Below are 14,053 nucleotides of genomic sequence, written 5' to 3'. Positions count from 1 at the left end.
GATACCGGGTATTGTACTCTTTTGACTTACCCTCCGTGTACACATATAATTGATCCGAGCACATCAACCTTGAGCAGGTCTTCTTGCCGATATTCCTGTCGTCTCTTGCGGGTATTACATGACATGCACGTACTTTTCTCCATTGGGACCGTAGGATTCAGTACCATGTCAGTCCCTACATCCTGCATACACAGAAAGTCGAGATACCTTCAACTCTACTCTCACGTAAATTATACGCGAAGGTAAAGGCATTATGCTGATATGTTATTGGATTAGTTTGGCAGAGGCTTGCTCAATTGGTCACATTGAATTAAACACAGGGCGACATGCTTATTTCAACTTTCTACAGAAACTCGAATGTGTAATGTCTCTCTTTGCACTCACCACACCACCAAAGGAGCCATTGCAAGCCCACAAACGTCATTAATATCAGCCCCCGCTCTCTCCACTTTTCTGCTAAGCCCCCTTCACTGAACCATGCACCCATTCGAGGTTCCGGGATAATGCCAACCACTGCTGTCCAGTACTGCTCGAGCGTACAGTAGTGCTGTGGGTGGGATTGAAACCCTTCTCGGTTGCAGTAGTGTCGGTCCCGACTCCATGGCTTTTGAAAGGTTTTTACTGGTGCGTGGGTGCGACTTGATGGATGGTTTACATATCATGAGCCCGTGTTTCTATGAGAGGAATGAGAAAGATGGAGACGGTAGATTGGACTTTAGGGTATGCGGTATGTTTGTGGAGCTTGAGGAGACAATGCTAACGGTAATGATATGAGTGCAAGCAGTGCAAGCAGTGCGATAGGAGGATGATGGTGAGCACCAAGCAGCAGTAACTACCCTGCACAGCTGATTATATGCCATATGATATAATTTTCTGAAAATCTTCGCTGTACAAAGTTACTCTGATTTTCCATCATTTTTTCAGCATTTTTATCTAGCATTTTTTTACCTGGTATTATTTGTGTACTTCTGAGCGCGCTTTGATAATGATCTAGACTGGATTAGTCAGGGCTGAGGGATTTTAGGTTGGACTAGTAAGCACAGGGGCCGAGGTACCTAGGTATTTTTCAGTAGTGTAGAAAGAGGTGGGATTGATCATTGATGGGATGCCGTGAGCGCGGTTGAGAATTCCATCCCACCGGCTAGTTATTAGGTATTTTGGTAATTTTTCGTTAAATTTGAACATAAACGATTTACCATAAATTCATAAATATGGGATGGAATAACAGAATACAATCATCAGAGGGAAGAGTAAAGTTAGATGCGGTAAGCCTGTTGGCGGCACAGCACCACATCTAGATTTCAATTTTTCAACCGTATCTGTCAACGTGGATGTAGTCTTGGAAGGGATTGAATCCTACATTGATAACTTAAGTCACGGCCGAGTATGGAGTAATCGTTACTCACCCATTTTCTATAGTGTAATCCATTTTATGCTGGAGAGGGTGATGGAAGGCAACATCGTGATCCTGTTTGGATTTTGACGGAGTGAGGATGACGATGAAGGAGTTTGAAAGGAGATGAGCCACATGTGCTTAGAGCAGGCTTTCCTAGATTTCTTGCTAATTTGAGTCCTGTCAGTCCAGTCCTTCCAGTCGCTCCTTGAAGAATAGTAATATGCATGCACTGCCTTGCAAAAGCAATCATCGAATTCACTTAAACAGCCTGGAAGCATCAAGTCCAACTCCCAAACATCCCACCGACCCCACTCTCATGCCCTTCGCTTGCTTAATCTCATTACCATCATGGAGAAAGTTCAAATTCCAAAAGCCGGTATCATATATTATTGACCGGGGGTTTTTCCTAATTCAGTACGTTTTCGGAGCAATTCCTAGCCTTACAAGGCTTATTTTAAATAGCCCCGAGGTTCGATAAATGTGGGCGGAAAGAAACAACCCTGACGATCAGTGATAGTGTGCGCGATCACATCCCATCCATCGCCACATTCTGGGTACTGGGTTATTGAGTCGCACTGTGCATGCTTTTTGGACCTTGATCACATAAGTTAGGTTGAGGCTATTGATGATCGAATACAAGGACTTTCCTCGAAGTCGGCGACCTGAACTGTTTGTTTGTTCCGAGGCGGAAATGCGGACGATGGCACAACAAAGATGGGATTGAATTGATGTGTGTGTGTGTGTATCAGATCAGCGTCGCGTGAGTGCCAGTGAAAATGGAGGGTGGATGACTTGAGATGGTGATAGGATAGGTGGGCGGGAATCTAGATCTGCTATTTTAGTTTTAGGTGAGTGCGAGTGGATGAGCTCCAACAAGTTCGCAGCGTGTCAGCCATCATCTCATCTCGATACTCGAAGGATACGGGCTCACATATTGCGGGGACGAATGGCATCTGACATTCCCATCCTTCAAGGCTTCAGTCAAATCCAACTTACTCAGTATTGATCACAACTCAAGCTGACTGTTATCTGATTGATATCGATTAGCATACGAAACTTCACACACCGGTATTGAGGCGAAAACCATGGTTGTACCAATCAGATACATGAACTGGGTATCGAGAGGAGGTACAAGTAAATCTCATCTCAGAAGAACCAATATAATATGCATCCATGAAGACTAGATTGTGCCCCAAACCGACGTTTCCAGCAGGACAAGGCTACAGTATAACAAAATTTGTCTATCTAGCTTTCCCAACAACGCCCCCGATTAGACATCTCCTGCTTTGATTGTTTCCCCACCAACTAATTCATTCACGCCAAATAAAATGCCCCGTGAGCAAGAGCCCAGATGTTCCTGCGCCTGTAAGCGGTCTTGGATGGATGTCTTTACCAGATCCGGAACAAAAGGGCTGAGAAATTAATATTAGAACTTTTCGGTAGATGGTGTGAACTGGAATCGATGTTGTAACCAGCCGCTGATGACATTGGCGTTGGGGCTAGATTACGTGCTAAGGTTGCTATAATATGGTTCCATATGATGCACAATTGCCGGAAATGGGACATCAGATTCTTTTGGTACTCGGTCTTGATTCTTGATTGATTGACTTCGATGCAAGAAATAAAAAAGCCTAAATCTTTCGAATCCGGAGTATATCTTTTCATTTTCAGCTAAACGCCAAGCCATCTGGATCTTTCCATTCAATCAATTCGAGTCCTCGGACTGTTACACAAACACATCCTCATGTAACAAAAATTTCCGTTTCTTTTTTCCCTTGGCCACCCTTATGAACGCCTGCCCGCCTCTAGCGGCCCGTAGCACAGTACCAAGCTCAACAACTGTGCCCCATAGGGCGAAAAAAGAAGGCTGAATCTCTGCACTGTTGCATGCACGCGGGATGTCCAAGCGAAACACGAGGTGCTGTATCACAGCACTTTTCCGCTTTTGGGATGAACATCGCCAATCTTCCGTTCATCGGTAGCGGGCGGAATCAGGTTGGGGGTTTGTGTGGGTGGCCTGGATGGCCATATGGACACACGAGTTTTTTGTTAATACGATTTTTGATTGCGTTTGTGCACGCTGATGTAAACTTCTTAGCTACATGTGATATACTGTATATGTTGTTGGGCGGATCAGCCTTAGAGCTTATGTTGGGGATGATAATATCTCGGGTAGGGCTTTCGGTAGGTGTACGAACAGGGTTTGCTTGATATTAAATTTGTGTTAGGTGAATTAGATGATCCTTGAGTCGGGAGCTTCGAACGGGATGTCTTCCACTTAGTCATGAGGATGTCTTATGCTGAGATGTCTGTGTCTTCGCTGAACAACCAAGGCTAAGACAATCTTAACCTTCGAAACATAGAGTCATAGAGTACCTTTGCTGGCTGCTGGCCACATACATAACACAACGTCCCATCACATTAGTAATCACCCCATGAACTATAGTAATCTGACAACTTCGGCCGAATCTCATCATTCGATCGGTTCTCATAATTTGACGACCCTCTCGCCTAATATGGATTCCAACTTATAAGCTCTGGCGAGTGACGAGTCTCATCATGGTTTTCCATAACAGCCTTAAAAGCTTACAATGTAAGATCTTATAATGATTACTCCGTATACCTATTCAGAGACACAACCTAATAATACCCGAAATCCTTCCCCAGTTCCCCCTTGAAAAACTCAAAAACTCGCTCTCTCCCATCTTGTCCACAGTCCACCTGCATCCTGCACCTCATTCTATTCATTCATTCATTGCTCATTGGATCTCCGCGGCCATCACAAAATCATACCATCTCCTAAGCCGGACTCGGCCCGATGATATTCTCTTGCTCGTGCTCCTTATTGTCGACGAAATGTTCCGTAGTAGGTCTCATTGATGACTGATTGCATGGATATCCGTAACATATTGATCATCATGAATATACCCAAGTAGTATTGATTAAATCTATCTTTGTCTCCTGACTGCCGGTAACTTCACGCAAAAGACTAACTCGTACCACTACCGCTGCATGCGCGCAAATCATACCCGGACAAATATGTAGCGCCTGCCGCTCTATAACTGACTGCCGAGGACACAAATCATCACAACAATGTCGTAAGAGAGTAAATATGCTTCTGCGTGCAAAGCAAAGCCTGGGTAGAGGGAGTTCCTTAGGGGCTAATCGTGAATTTGCCTCAGGCACAAACGATAACTGGCCCGGGACTTTCGGCGGCCGGTATTTAACCGATAAGGCGGGGTGAAATGAGTGAAGAACAATTTGGAATTTCCTAGATGAAGATGCAAGCTTGAAGAAAAGAAACCCTTAACACTGCATACCAAGAATAATTCATCACCTGATCCTTATTGGACACGCTTCCCCTTTTCAACAAGTATTTTCCAGACATAAGCGAGCATTTGAGATTGATTATTTGGCTACTTCTAAAGACTTTGTTTGATCAAGGTGGCGGTGTCAACATCAACTGCGGGTCTACCAAATTTAGAGCAAGAAGAGCTCCAGGAGCAGATACGGAGAGTAAGAGATTTGAGACAAAATCTTAGGATGAATACGGAGCCATCTAGGATACCGGGGGAGGATGAGTTGTATGTTGGAGGGTATGTACTGTTCATTTTATACTGTCGAGCATTTGCCCACGCACGTGATACCATTTGTTTTCTTTGCCTTTGGATCGCGCCCGTTGCATTATTTCCGTCTGGTGGTCTTATATGCTTGTATCTCTTGATGGGAAATAGACATGGTCTAACATAAAGCAGAATTGTCTCGTTAACGGAAAACTCTCTCCAAAAGAACAATATCACACATATTGTCAGCGTTCTAAAATATGATTTCAAGAACTTCAATATCAACTGGAATAAGTATAAACATCTTCAGATTGAGGTTGATGATGTCGAGGATGAGAACTTGCTGGGTGCGTTTGAGACAACGGGAGCTTGGATTGAAGAGGCCTTGAAGGGTAATGGGCAGAGTGAAGGAGAAGAGGGGGAGAAGAAGAGAGGTGCCGTACTTGTCCATTGGTAAGTTGGGATTGTTCGCCTTGTCGATTTATAGGAGCTACAGACGCAGATATTGTCACGAGTATCATTTTACTCGACATGGCAGTTCCTTTTATGGGATTAAATAAAGGGAAGTCGAGTGACAACGCCCCATCTTCTATTGATTCATCACCCCTATCTTCCGATTATCTACACCAAGACATTAATACTTTCAGTGCCATGGGAAGGTCCCGCTCCGTAACTATCTTAATTGCCTACCTTTTGCGCCAATACCCTTCTCTCACTCCCGCTATAGCGCTCGCCCAGATCCAGCAAACACGTCCCTTCGCAGAGCCCAATGATGGGTTCATGGCCCAGCTTCAATTATATCATGAAATGGGATGTCCACGAAACATAGATGAACAGCCTAAATATCAACGATGGCTGTACCAAAGAGAAGTCGAGTTAGCTGTTGCTACAGGAGGACGCCCTGATTGGGTCCGGTTTGAAGATGAAGTGGAGCAGGATGGACCGAAGCCGGACGGCAAGGAAAAGGAGATCAGGTGTAGGATGTGTCGGTAAGTTTTCTTTTATCTTTTTTTTCTTGGCTCCTTTCACTTCATTATTACATTTAGTCTCTATCAATCAAGAGCATCTGGGTATGAACATCAAGCTAATAACCCCAAGGCGCACTCTCGCCACAACCCCCTACCTCATCCTTCACACCCCCAACCCCAGAGCAGCATCCTCTCCCACCTCACTCATAAATCCCCAAACAACACCCATCTCCTCCCTCCCCCCCACCCCTCATCACAGCGCTTGCACTCACCACTTCCTACACCCTCTATCCTGGATGCGTCCGGAACTCGAACTCGGAAACTTATCCGGAAGACTGGAGTGTCCGAACCAAAAATGCAAAGCCCAGATAGGGAAATATGCGTGGCAGGGAATGCGATGTAGTTGTGGCGTATGGGTCTGTCCCGCTTTTAGTTTGTTAAAGGGAAGATGTGACGAGGTTACAATTAGGAAGAGAGTGGAAGGGGGAAGCAGTGGTGCGGGGGGTATTAGACTGCCTCCTGGGATGAGAGAAGGAGGATGTACGATAGCGAGGGAGAAGGGAAGTTTGTGAGTCTGTGGGATGAGCCGAGAAGGGTTGTTTGTTGGTGTTGGGGCCAGGGGAAGATGCATGTATGCATGGATGGTTTTCATCACGGTGCGCTATAGTACAGTATTGGACAGTAGTAAGACTTACGAGATGCATCAAAACATCCAAACTAAACTAGATAGCGGGACCACTCATTCAGTTGTGTTTGTAAGGACTAATATACACCTTTTACGAGATACATTATGTAGAACACCACATAAAATACCTGTGCATGCGTACACTGAGTGAGGAAAAAAAGATATTCCACAGTAAAATCCGGAAATAAGAAAGAGTAGGACAAGTTAGATGGCGACGATGAGCCGGAAAGCCAACTGTAAACAGCGTCAGAGTAGTATTTGTGGCACGACCGACGCATGATGGATTGGATTGCCTGGCTTTGCTTGTGCGACGCATGATTGAGTCTGTGCTGGAAGGCCGTGTGGAGCTGTAGACCGTTTGTTTGGATTTGGGCCGAAGGATTGTGGCGTATGTATATGTCTTATACCTTAAATTTGATTTACGTATTAGATACGATCCGTATACCTGCACGATCGGTCGCCTAGACTCTTCTATATGTTTTGTTTACTTTGATATGTTTATTTGATATGTACGAGCAAGGATATGTGCCAGATAGGTTTGGACAAGGCATATCGGTAAATTATAATATATGATATCATATAATATTGGAATATAGACATATCATAAATGAGAATGTAGTAGATTCTGCCCTCCTCTACCGTCTAATAGATCCACTCATACGAACTCATTAGGTCAGTACGCCACTCATGCTGTTTACTCATCAAATCACTCCACTTGTCGTAAAAATTAACAAGAGAGAATATAAGACACAATGGAATAGGATTATTGGCTCCACTCATCACATATATGTAATGTTCTATCGTCCAACCAAATTCGGGTCCGTATGCTTACATTCCGCATTAATAAGGCAGATATGATGTAGTAGAGGAAGGAGTACTAGTTTGTGCAGACGAAGTAAGAACTTGCGATAGACAGAAGATGGACCGATGCTATGAATGAGTCAGCCTGGAGGAATAGTGTAGTGCCCATACAGGGTAGTGCCTACGTAAGATCTTGCACCTTAGGAAGGAAAGGAAGGATGGATAGAAGAGCTCACATAAGTGAGCCGTGAAAAAGTGATAGATATACGGAAGGCACTCCTTTGCAGTAGAGTTCCCGAGATGAGCGTTTCATCGTGAACATACGCACATAGAATGTACGTACAATGACCAACGAAAAAGGGAATGTGTGTGGACTTACTCTGCAAGACATCTTTGCATCTAGCCAATAAAGACATGGCTTGCTGACGAAAGCTCAGGGATATATCTGCGGGGTAAGAGGATGCAATTGCTTCATTCAACCGCCTGAATACTATTGTAATCGCTGAGCATGCGGTATGATAAGGATTCAATTGGATCCAAATGTCATCTTAAAAGCCTTGTGACTAACGAGACGGACCGGCCCAGCAAGGCAATATCTCAACTAGGGCTAGATGCTCTTTTGGAAAAAAGAAGCGGAGCTGACGACTAAGTGAGCAGCTGGTGAGGACCGGAAAGAGTATACCGAAGTCGGAGTTAGTGGCTTCTCGTAGGAATTTGAAGGCTGAAAATAAGCACTAAAAACAAATTTTCAAACAGAATAGTCAAATACTACAGGGGCCAAAGAAGCTTAGGATGATAGCTTGTTCGTTTGAAATAAGCAGGTTGTCTTATTCAACATATGTAAGCATGTACCTCTACGGCGTTTTGTACGAGGCAGGCAATTGCCGGATGAATACCACCCTTTCACTCGGATGCCTGGCAAGGATGATACCGTTCGATTCAGCCTGCTAACTGCCGTGATGAGTAGATCGATGAGGTTTTATTCCCAGGATAAAAGTACAAGGAGAGTGTGATCGCCCTGCTGAACACCAACCCATCCATGCTAAACGCCAACTCATGCATTGACCACATTTTCAACGGGTCGATTGTTATGCAGTCAGCATAAATACCTCGTGAACATACGATACTGCAACTCTCCTTAGCAGGAAGACTATATGACGTGTCCGAATTTGACCATGTCAGACCAACTGAATTCATAGAACTTATGTGTTACATCCGTCGGCCGACATATTAAGGATGCGTAAAAGTTGCGCGAAGGAAAGGTCTGATTGTCCGAAGTGTGGCATGATAATGTGCTCCCTGAACTCTCCCACTAGCTCGTGAATGAAAGAGTGAATTGTCTTGGTAAGTAGTGTCCTCAATCCATGCCATTGCTTGTGAGTTTGAGGCTCATCATAGTCACGTGGAATCTAAATAGATCTACACCGACCCGGTCAATGGATTCTTCTCCCACCCAAGTAAGCATATTGGCTATTCGGGATATTCAAGTCAAGGTAAACCTTTTGGGACCTGAGGAAATAGGTTCGGGTTTTGAAAACGTTCACGATTTCGTCTTGCAATTTCAGCCTGCTTCTTTTTGTCAAGTCTCTGTTGATAGAACATCTTTTTGAGAGAAAATACTCTAGGCTCCTCGTCAGGAGTTGAATTTTGTGTCGATGATGCGAGAGTATCCGACTTCTTCTGGAAATTCAAGAAAAGAGCTTAGTAGGAATAATAAGATTGAAAATGATCAGGCATCATCATGCATACCTTTTCATCAGTCTTCTTCTCATCCGTTTCCCCCTCGCCATTCTTATCTTTACTATCCTTCTCCTTATCGTCCTTTTTGGAGGTATCTTCCTCCTTCTTCTTCTTCTGCTTCTCTTCAAATTCTTGCTTCACGCGTTCAATTTCATCGTCCAACTCTTTCTTTTTCTTAGCAGCAATAGCAGCCTCATCTATGATAGGTGTAGCAAACCCTTTGTCCTTTAAATGTGATGGGCAAACATAGAAAAAATCCTGAAGGGGATTGTTAAACAATCAGTTCAACACATAGGATGATTCTATTCACCTTGTTTTCCGGAGTTATCAGGACACTTGCACTAGGTTTATAGCAAATCTCACAAGGCTTGGAAGCCGTGTCGGCCACCTTACGGTGAGTCCAAATATTGGGAAACGAGGCCATATTCAAATAGGTAGATAAATGAGTCTTAGCATTTGAGCTCTTTTCGATGTTCGTTGCAGATCAGAACTTGGAGAAGTTGATATAAAACGGCAGATGATGAACTGTCGTGTACCGTATTTTTGTAACATCAAGAAAGTGACCGGGGATTTGACTGCAAGGCGGGCGCTAGTAAGGATTAACAAAGCACCGACCTCCGACATCAGGAACCCCTCATGAACTTTTTTAATCTATCGCAACACTATTATCAATAGTTTCCTAGCACTCTTGTAACTTGATTCCATTTCAAGTAAACCAAGCTCATTACCAACGATAAGGTCTTATATCACATTTATTTTCGATTTTTATAGTCAATTCATTCAGATTCGTTCAATTATGGCTTCAGAACAAGTTAGAGCTCCAGGTAGCAAACCTGGAGAGAATATGCTGTGGGGCGGTCGTTTTACTGGTCTGTTTGACTCATACTTCTGTCATTGATCGAGCTCAACTCTTACTAATTACCTCAAAAGGTGGCCTTGATCCCCTCATGGTATCTTACAACGAATCGATTTACTACGATCGTGCATTCCATACCCAAGACATTCTGGGCAGCATTGCTTGGGCTCGTGCAAACCACAAGAATGGTATCTTGACTGAAGCTGAATTCGCCGCAATTGAGTCTGGATTGAAGCAAGTCGAGGAAGAATGGGTCGCAGGAACGTTCAAGATTGTTCCCGGTGTGGACGAGGATATTCATACTGCAAATGAGAGAAGATTGGGCGAAATTATTGGCAAAGAGATTGGAGGGAAATTACACACTGGAAGAAGTCGAAACGAGCAAGTTGCAACAGATATGCGATTGTGGCTTAGGGATGAACTCAAAAAGATTGAGAGCTTCTTGGTTGACTATCTGAAGGTTGTGGCCGCTAGATCCGAGAACGAGATTGAGCACATCATGCCAGGATATACCCATCTGCAACGTGCTCAGCCCATCAGATGGAGTCACTGGATGTTGTCGTATGGTTTGGCCTTTGCAACGGATCTCCAAAGATTGCGAGAAGTTATCAAGAGAGTCAACCGATCACCGTTAGGGTGTGGTGCCTTGGCTGGTAACCCTTTCAATATCGATCGGGAGGCCATGGCTAAGGAACTTGGCTTTGAAGGTCTTCTGTGGAATTCTATGTCCGCTGTCGGTGACCGTGATTTCGTTGTCGAGACAATGCAATGGGGTGCCACCCTCATGTCACATTTGTCAAGATGGGCAGAGGATCTCATTATTTATGGTACCGGTGAATTCAGCTTCGTCCGTTTGGCCGATGCCTACTCAACAGGAGTATGTATTATTTCCGAAGTTTATAAGGATTGTTTAGCTAATATTCACAGTCATCCCTGATGCCTCAAAAGAAAAATAGCGACAGCCTGGAATTGTTGAGGGGCAAAGCCGGCAGAGCCTTTGGCCAGATGGCAGGTTTGATGATGACTGTCAAGGTGCTTTCACTATTCTTTGGGCAATATTCCAAATTACTGATCTTGCATTCCAGGGTCTTCCAAGTACTTATAACAAGGATCTACAGGAGAGTGTGGAGCCAATGTTAGATCACATTAAGACAGTTGGCGACAGCATCCAGATCGCTACTGGTGTTCTCAGCACGTTGACTATCAACCCGGAGAAGATGAAGGCTTCGCTGGATCCATTTATGCTTGTAAGTCAACTAAAAAAAAAAAAGACTCAGGTCTAGCAATGTTTTAGAGCCTGTCATACCTCCTTCTAGTGTGCTTGCGCTAATCATGGGGAACTAATTAGGCCACCGACCTAGCAGACTATCTAGTACGTGCAGGTGTACCATTCAGAGAGACTGTAAGTAGCCCATAGCTCCTGGACTTAGGAAATGAATACTGATATTTACAATAGCATCATATTTCTGGACAAGTCGTTGCATATTCCGAGAAGACTAAAATTCCCATGGACCAGTTGACATATGACCAACTAAAGAGCATTGACAGTCGCTTCAAGGAGGATGTCTCTGAATGTTTTGACTATGAGAAGAGTGTAGAAGCACGCCAAGCGGCCGGTGGAACCAGCAAGTCAAGCGTTGAGGAGCAAATCAAGGTACTGAAAAGCATCCTTGGTTAAAGTTTAAGAGATAAGAATCGAAAGATTATTAATCAAGCCCATCCAAATATCTTGCAACTGCATTTGTCTAGTACATTGTAGTACCAATGCTAGATCTGCGGATTGCAAAATTTTGTAATAGAGACTTGGCTGAGAAAAGTTTACAGAGTAATTGATACCATGAATGCATAAGAATTGACGACTTGTAAGATGTCCAATCTTAGATAGTTGACATCCTTATAACTGTTGCCGTGCTTATTATTGTTGCTGTTGTCTGTTTTTGATTGCTTCGCTGTTGTGATTATTGCCAATTTCTGGTACTATTGCTATTGTTCTTGTGTTCTTCATGTTATCGATATTGCGAGGGCTCTCGGGGTGAACATAGATTGCAGATGTATCTCTCCAATATCTTTGTCTAGCAGAACAGAAGACCAGACACTGTTTCACCATCTATAGCATTGTCTTTAGGTTTCCTGAAGTAAATGGCTCGACGACTGCAATTAATGCCCAGCTCGACTGTCATTTTACAAGCGGCGGACCTTGGTATCACTTCGTAAACTATAATTATTTTCGAAGAAGATGGCATGCAAGGAATAGAAATGCCCTGTCCATGATGCAACTGGCAGGTCAGAAATTCTCTTAACTCTACGTCAATATTGGATCTATTATTAGGTACTAATATGTATGTGTTTGCTTGTTCTGCCACCACAATCAATCTCGGGCTTTGCTCTGACTAGCCCTAAAGCACCCAAGATTTCGCGATTTCCGACAATGCTCATCTTGAAATTTTCTGTCACTACCTATCTCCAGGTTGTTGGACCAATTCTTGTCCATGAAAACTACTCGCCAAGCTCTTCCCTTACCTATTCCCAAATTTGTCAAAGGAGTCCGAGATGCCTAGAGATTTCCATCTTGCGCTTTTATCTAACTGTTTCTCTAATGCTATTCGCCCAGCCTCTCTTCCATATCCTAATTTTTAGGACACCAATTCGAAAGTTTTACACTCTCTCGTCCCCAGAACTCTTACTTGTCTGGCAGACTTTTAGTAAGGTAACACAAGACTTCCAAGGGATTCGAAAGACCTCATTCTAAAATTCACTTTCTTCTATCCTAGATCTATCATGCCTATCAAGGATACTACTTATTTAGGACCTGACCCCATTCCTCTCCAACCAATGGCTCAATTCTAGACCTTTATAGTTTCCCTTCTTCAGCTCTCCTCTCATACTCACAATTTCGTTACTCAAATACCAGTTTTGCGGCACAAAATTGCTTTCAAATCTATCATCCAGACCTAAATTGCACCAGTGAATTTTAGGAAATCACTGTTATCAAGAGGTGAATTTTGCAACCGCATAGGTGAATGTCACATGAAAAACTCGCTTACTTTTGCCTAGAGCGCCCACCTTTCACAATTATCACAACTTTTCTCTATGACTTTCAGATAATACGTGATATTCTTTCAATCTTTTAGTAATGAATTCTATACCGCCCTCTCAGCATACTTTCATCATGGCTTGCTGTCAATCTCAATTTGCACAGTATTATGAATAAAGGTGATGTTAAGTCGACGATAAATGACAAAGACATTGACCTTGTGTCATAAATGCTCGAGAACGCCGTTTGATTCTTGTCTATAAGTTTTGAAGGCTCGAACCGCATGGCTGATAAAGTCTTTTGTGCCAGTCGTAGTACCGGAGAATTGTAGTCCAAAGTTTCAGACTAGCACATTGCTTGGATGGGACATCGAGTATCTATATAGTGTAGTGGAAAATTGTCGCTGAGAAACTGCAATATGCAAGTGATCATGCTTTCGCCGATTCCATATCCTTTATGTACGAGGACGCGAAGCTTTTGATGGCTTGGCGTGTATATATTAAGGTAAAATAAGGTCATAATGGAATGGACACATCTTATTAACTCAAATGTCTAGCACAATACGTTTGTACGTTAGTATGGACTGGTGTTTGAACTTTAAAGAAAATCGCATGGAAAGTTTGCTCTAGTAAGTTACCATACTTCGTAGGTTTTATACTCCAAGATAAGAAAAAAATTGTGGAGTTATTCAGAAAACTGTCATCTGGATACAGTCACGGTGGTTCTCCTCTAACATTAGCGGATACTTTTGCCATTTAAGTAGAAGCTCAAAACCAGAAACAAAAACGTAAGAGCAGAAGCTTGAAAGTACGAATATTGAACTTCACGACGAAGATGCGACGATCTTAGAGCTCTACGAGGAAAACAACAAGCCGATGGAAACATACAAAAAGACACTACCGATCTCTGCTCAAGCGGATTTCACAACAGCTCGGGAGATTGCTGAGGGAGAGGCTGAAAGCATCTTCCTGACTTCCATCACGACTTAGAGTAAGTATTCAAAACCCAAT

General features: G+C 43.4%; 6 protein-coding genes across 6 annotated transcripts; 4 read left to right on the top strand and 2 right to left on the bottom strand.

The window, feature by feature from the left end:
* Nucleotides 1–694: 694 nt before the first annotated feature.
* Nucleotides 695–1,605, top strand: SS1G_03965 (predicted protein; the record flags this gene model as incomplete). The annotated part of the gene is made up of 4 exons (XM_001595825.1): nucleotides 695–727; nucleotides 785–811; nucleotides 1,420–1,487; nucleotides 1,581–1,605. The coding sequence occupies 4 exons, from the start codon at nucleotides 695–697 to the stop codon at nucleotides 1,603–1,605; spliced, it is 153 nt and encodes a 50-aa protein (XP_001595875.1).
* A 3,334-nt stretch (nucleotides 1,606–4,939) lies between these two features.
* SS1G_03964 (hypothetical protein) lies at nucleotides 4,940–6,499 on the top strand (the record flags this gene model as incomplete). The annotated part of the gene is made up of 4 exons (XM_001595824.1): nucleotides 4,940–4,992; nucleotides 5,152–5,412; nucleotides 5,607–5,948; nucleotides 6,058–6,499. 4 exons carry the CDS (start codon nucleotides 4,940–4,942, stop codon nucleotides 6,497–6,499), a joined length of 1,098 nt encoding a protein of 365 aa, XP_001595874.1.
* Nucleotides 6,500–8,901: 2,402 nt separating this feature from the next.
* On the bottom strand, nucleotides 8,902–9,577 carry SS1G_03963 (hypothetical protein; the record flags this gene model as incomplete). Its single annotated transcript, XM_001595823.1, has 3 exons — nucleotides 8,902–9,093; nucleotides 9,163–9,411; nucleotides 9,464–9,577. The coding sequence occupies 3 exons, from the start codon at nucleotides 9,575–9,577 to the stop codon at nucleotides 8,902–8,904; spliced, it is 555 nt and encodes a 184-aa protein (XP_001595873.1).
* A 372-nt stretch (nucleotides 9,578–9,949) lies between these two features.
* On the top strand, nucleotides 9,950–11,687 carry SS1G_03962 (hypothetical protein; the record flags this gene model as incomplete). Its single annotated transcript, XM_001595822.1, has 5 exons — nucleotides 9,950–10,022; nucleotides 10,084–10,886; nucleotides 11,095–11,256; nucleotides 11,358–11,411; nucleotides 11,466–11,687. 5 exons carry the CDS (start codon nucleotides 9,950–9,952, stop codon nucleotides 11,685–11,687), a joined length of 1,314 nt encoding a protein of 437 aa, XP_001595872.1.
* Nucleotides 11,688–12,081: 394 nt separating this feature from the next.
* Nucleotides 12,082–12,445, bottom strand: SS1G_03961 (predicted protein; the record flags this gene model as incomplete). Its single annotated transcript, XM_001595821.1, has 2 exons — nucleotides 12,082–12,224; nucleotides 12,376–12,445. The coding sequence occupies 2 exons, from the start codon at nucleotides 12,443–12,445 to the stop codon at nucleotides 12,082–12,084; spliced, it is 213 nt and encodes a 70-aa protein (XP_001595871.1).
* A 1,146-nt stretch (nucleotides 12,446–13,591) lies between these two features.
* On the top strand, nucleotides 13,592–14,032 carry SS1G_03960 (predicted protein; the record flags this gene model as incomplete). The annotated part of the gene is made up of 3 exons (XM_001595820.1): nucleotides 13,592–13,611; nucleotides 13,647–13,671; nucleotides 13,841–14,032. The coding sequence occupies 3 exons, from the start codon at nucleotides 13,592–13,594 to the stop codon at nucleotides 14,030–14,032; spliced, it is 237 nt and encodes a 78-aa protein (XP_001595870.1).
* Between the last annotated feature and the right edge of the window lie 21 nt (nucleotides 14,033–14,053).

This window comes from Sclerotinia sclerotiorum, genomic scaffold, assembly GCF_000146945.2.
Source record: "Sclerotinia sclerotiorum 1980 UF-70 scaffold_4 genomic scaffold, whole genome shotgun sequence".
NCBI classification, from domain to species: Eukaryota; Fungi; Ascomycota; class Leotiomycetes; order Helotiales; family Sclerotiniaceae; genus Sclerotinia; species Sclerotinia sclerotiorum.
This window is presented reverse-complemented; position numbering and strand designations above follow the sequence as displayed.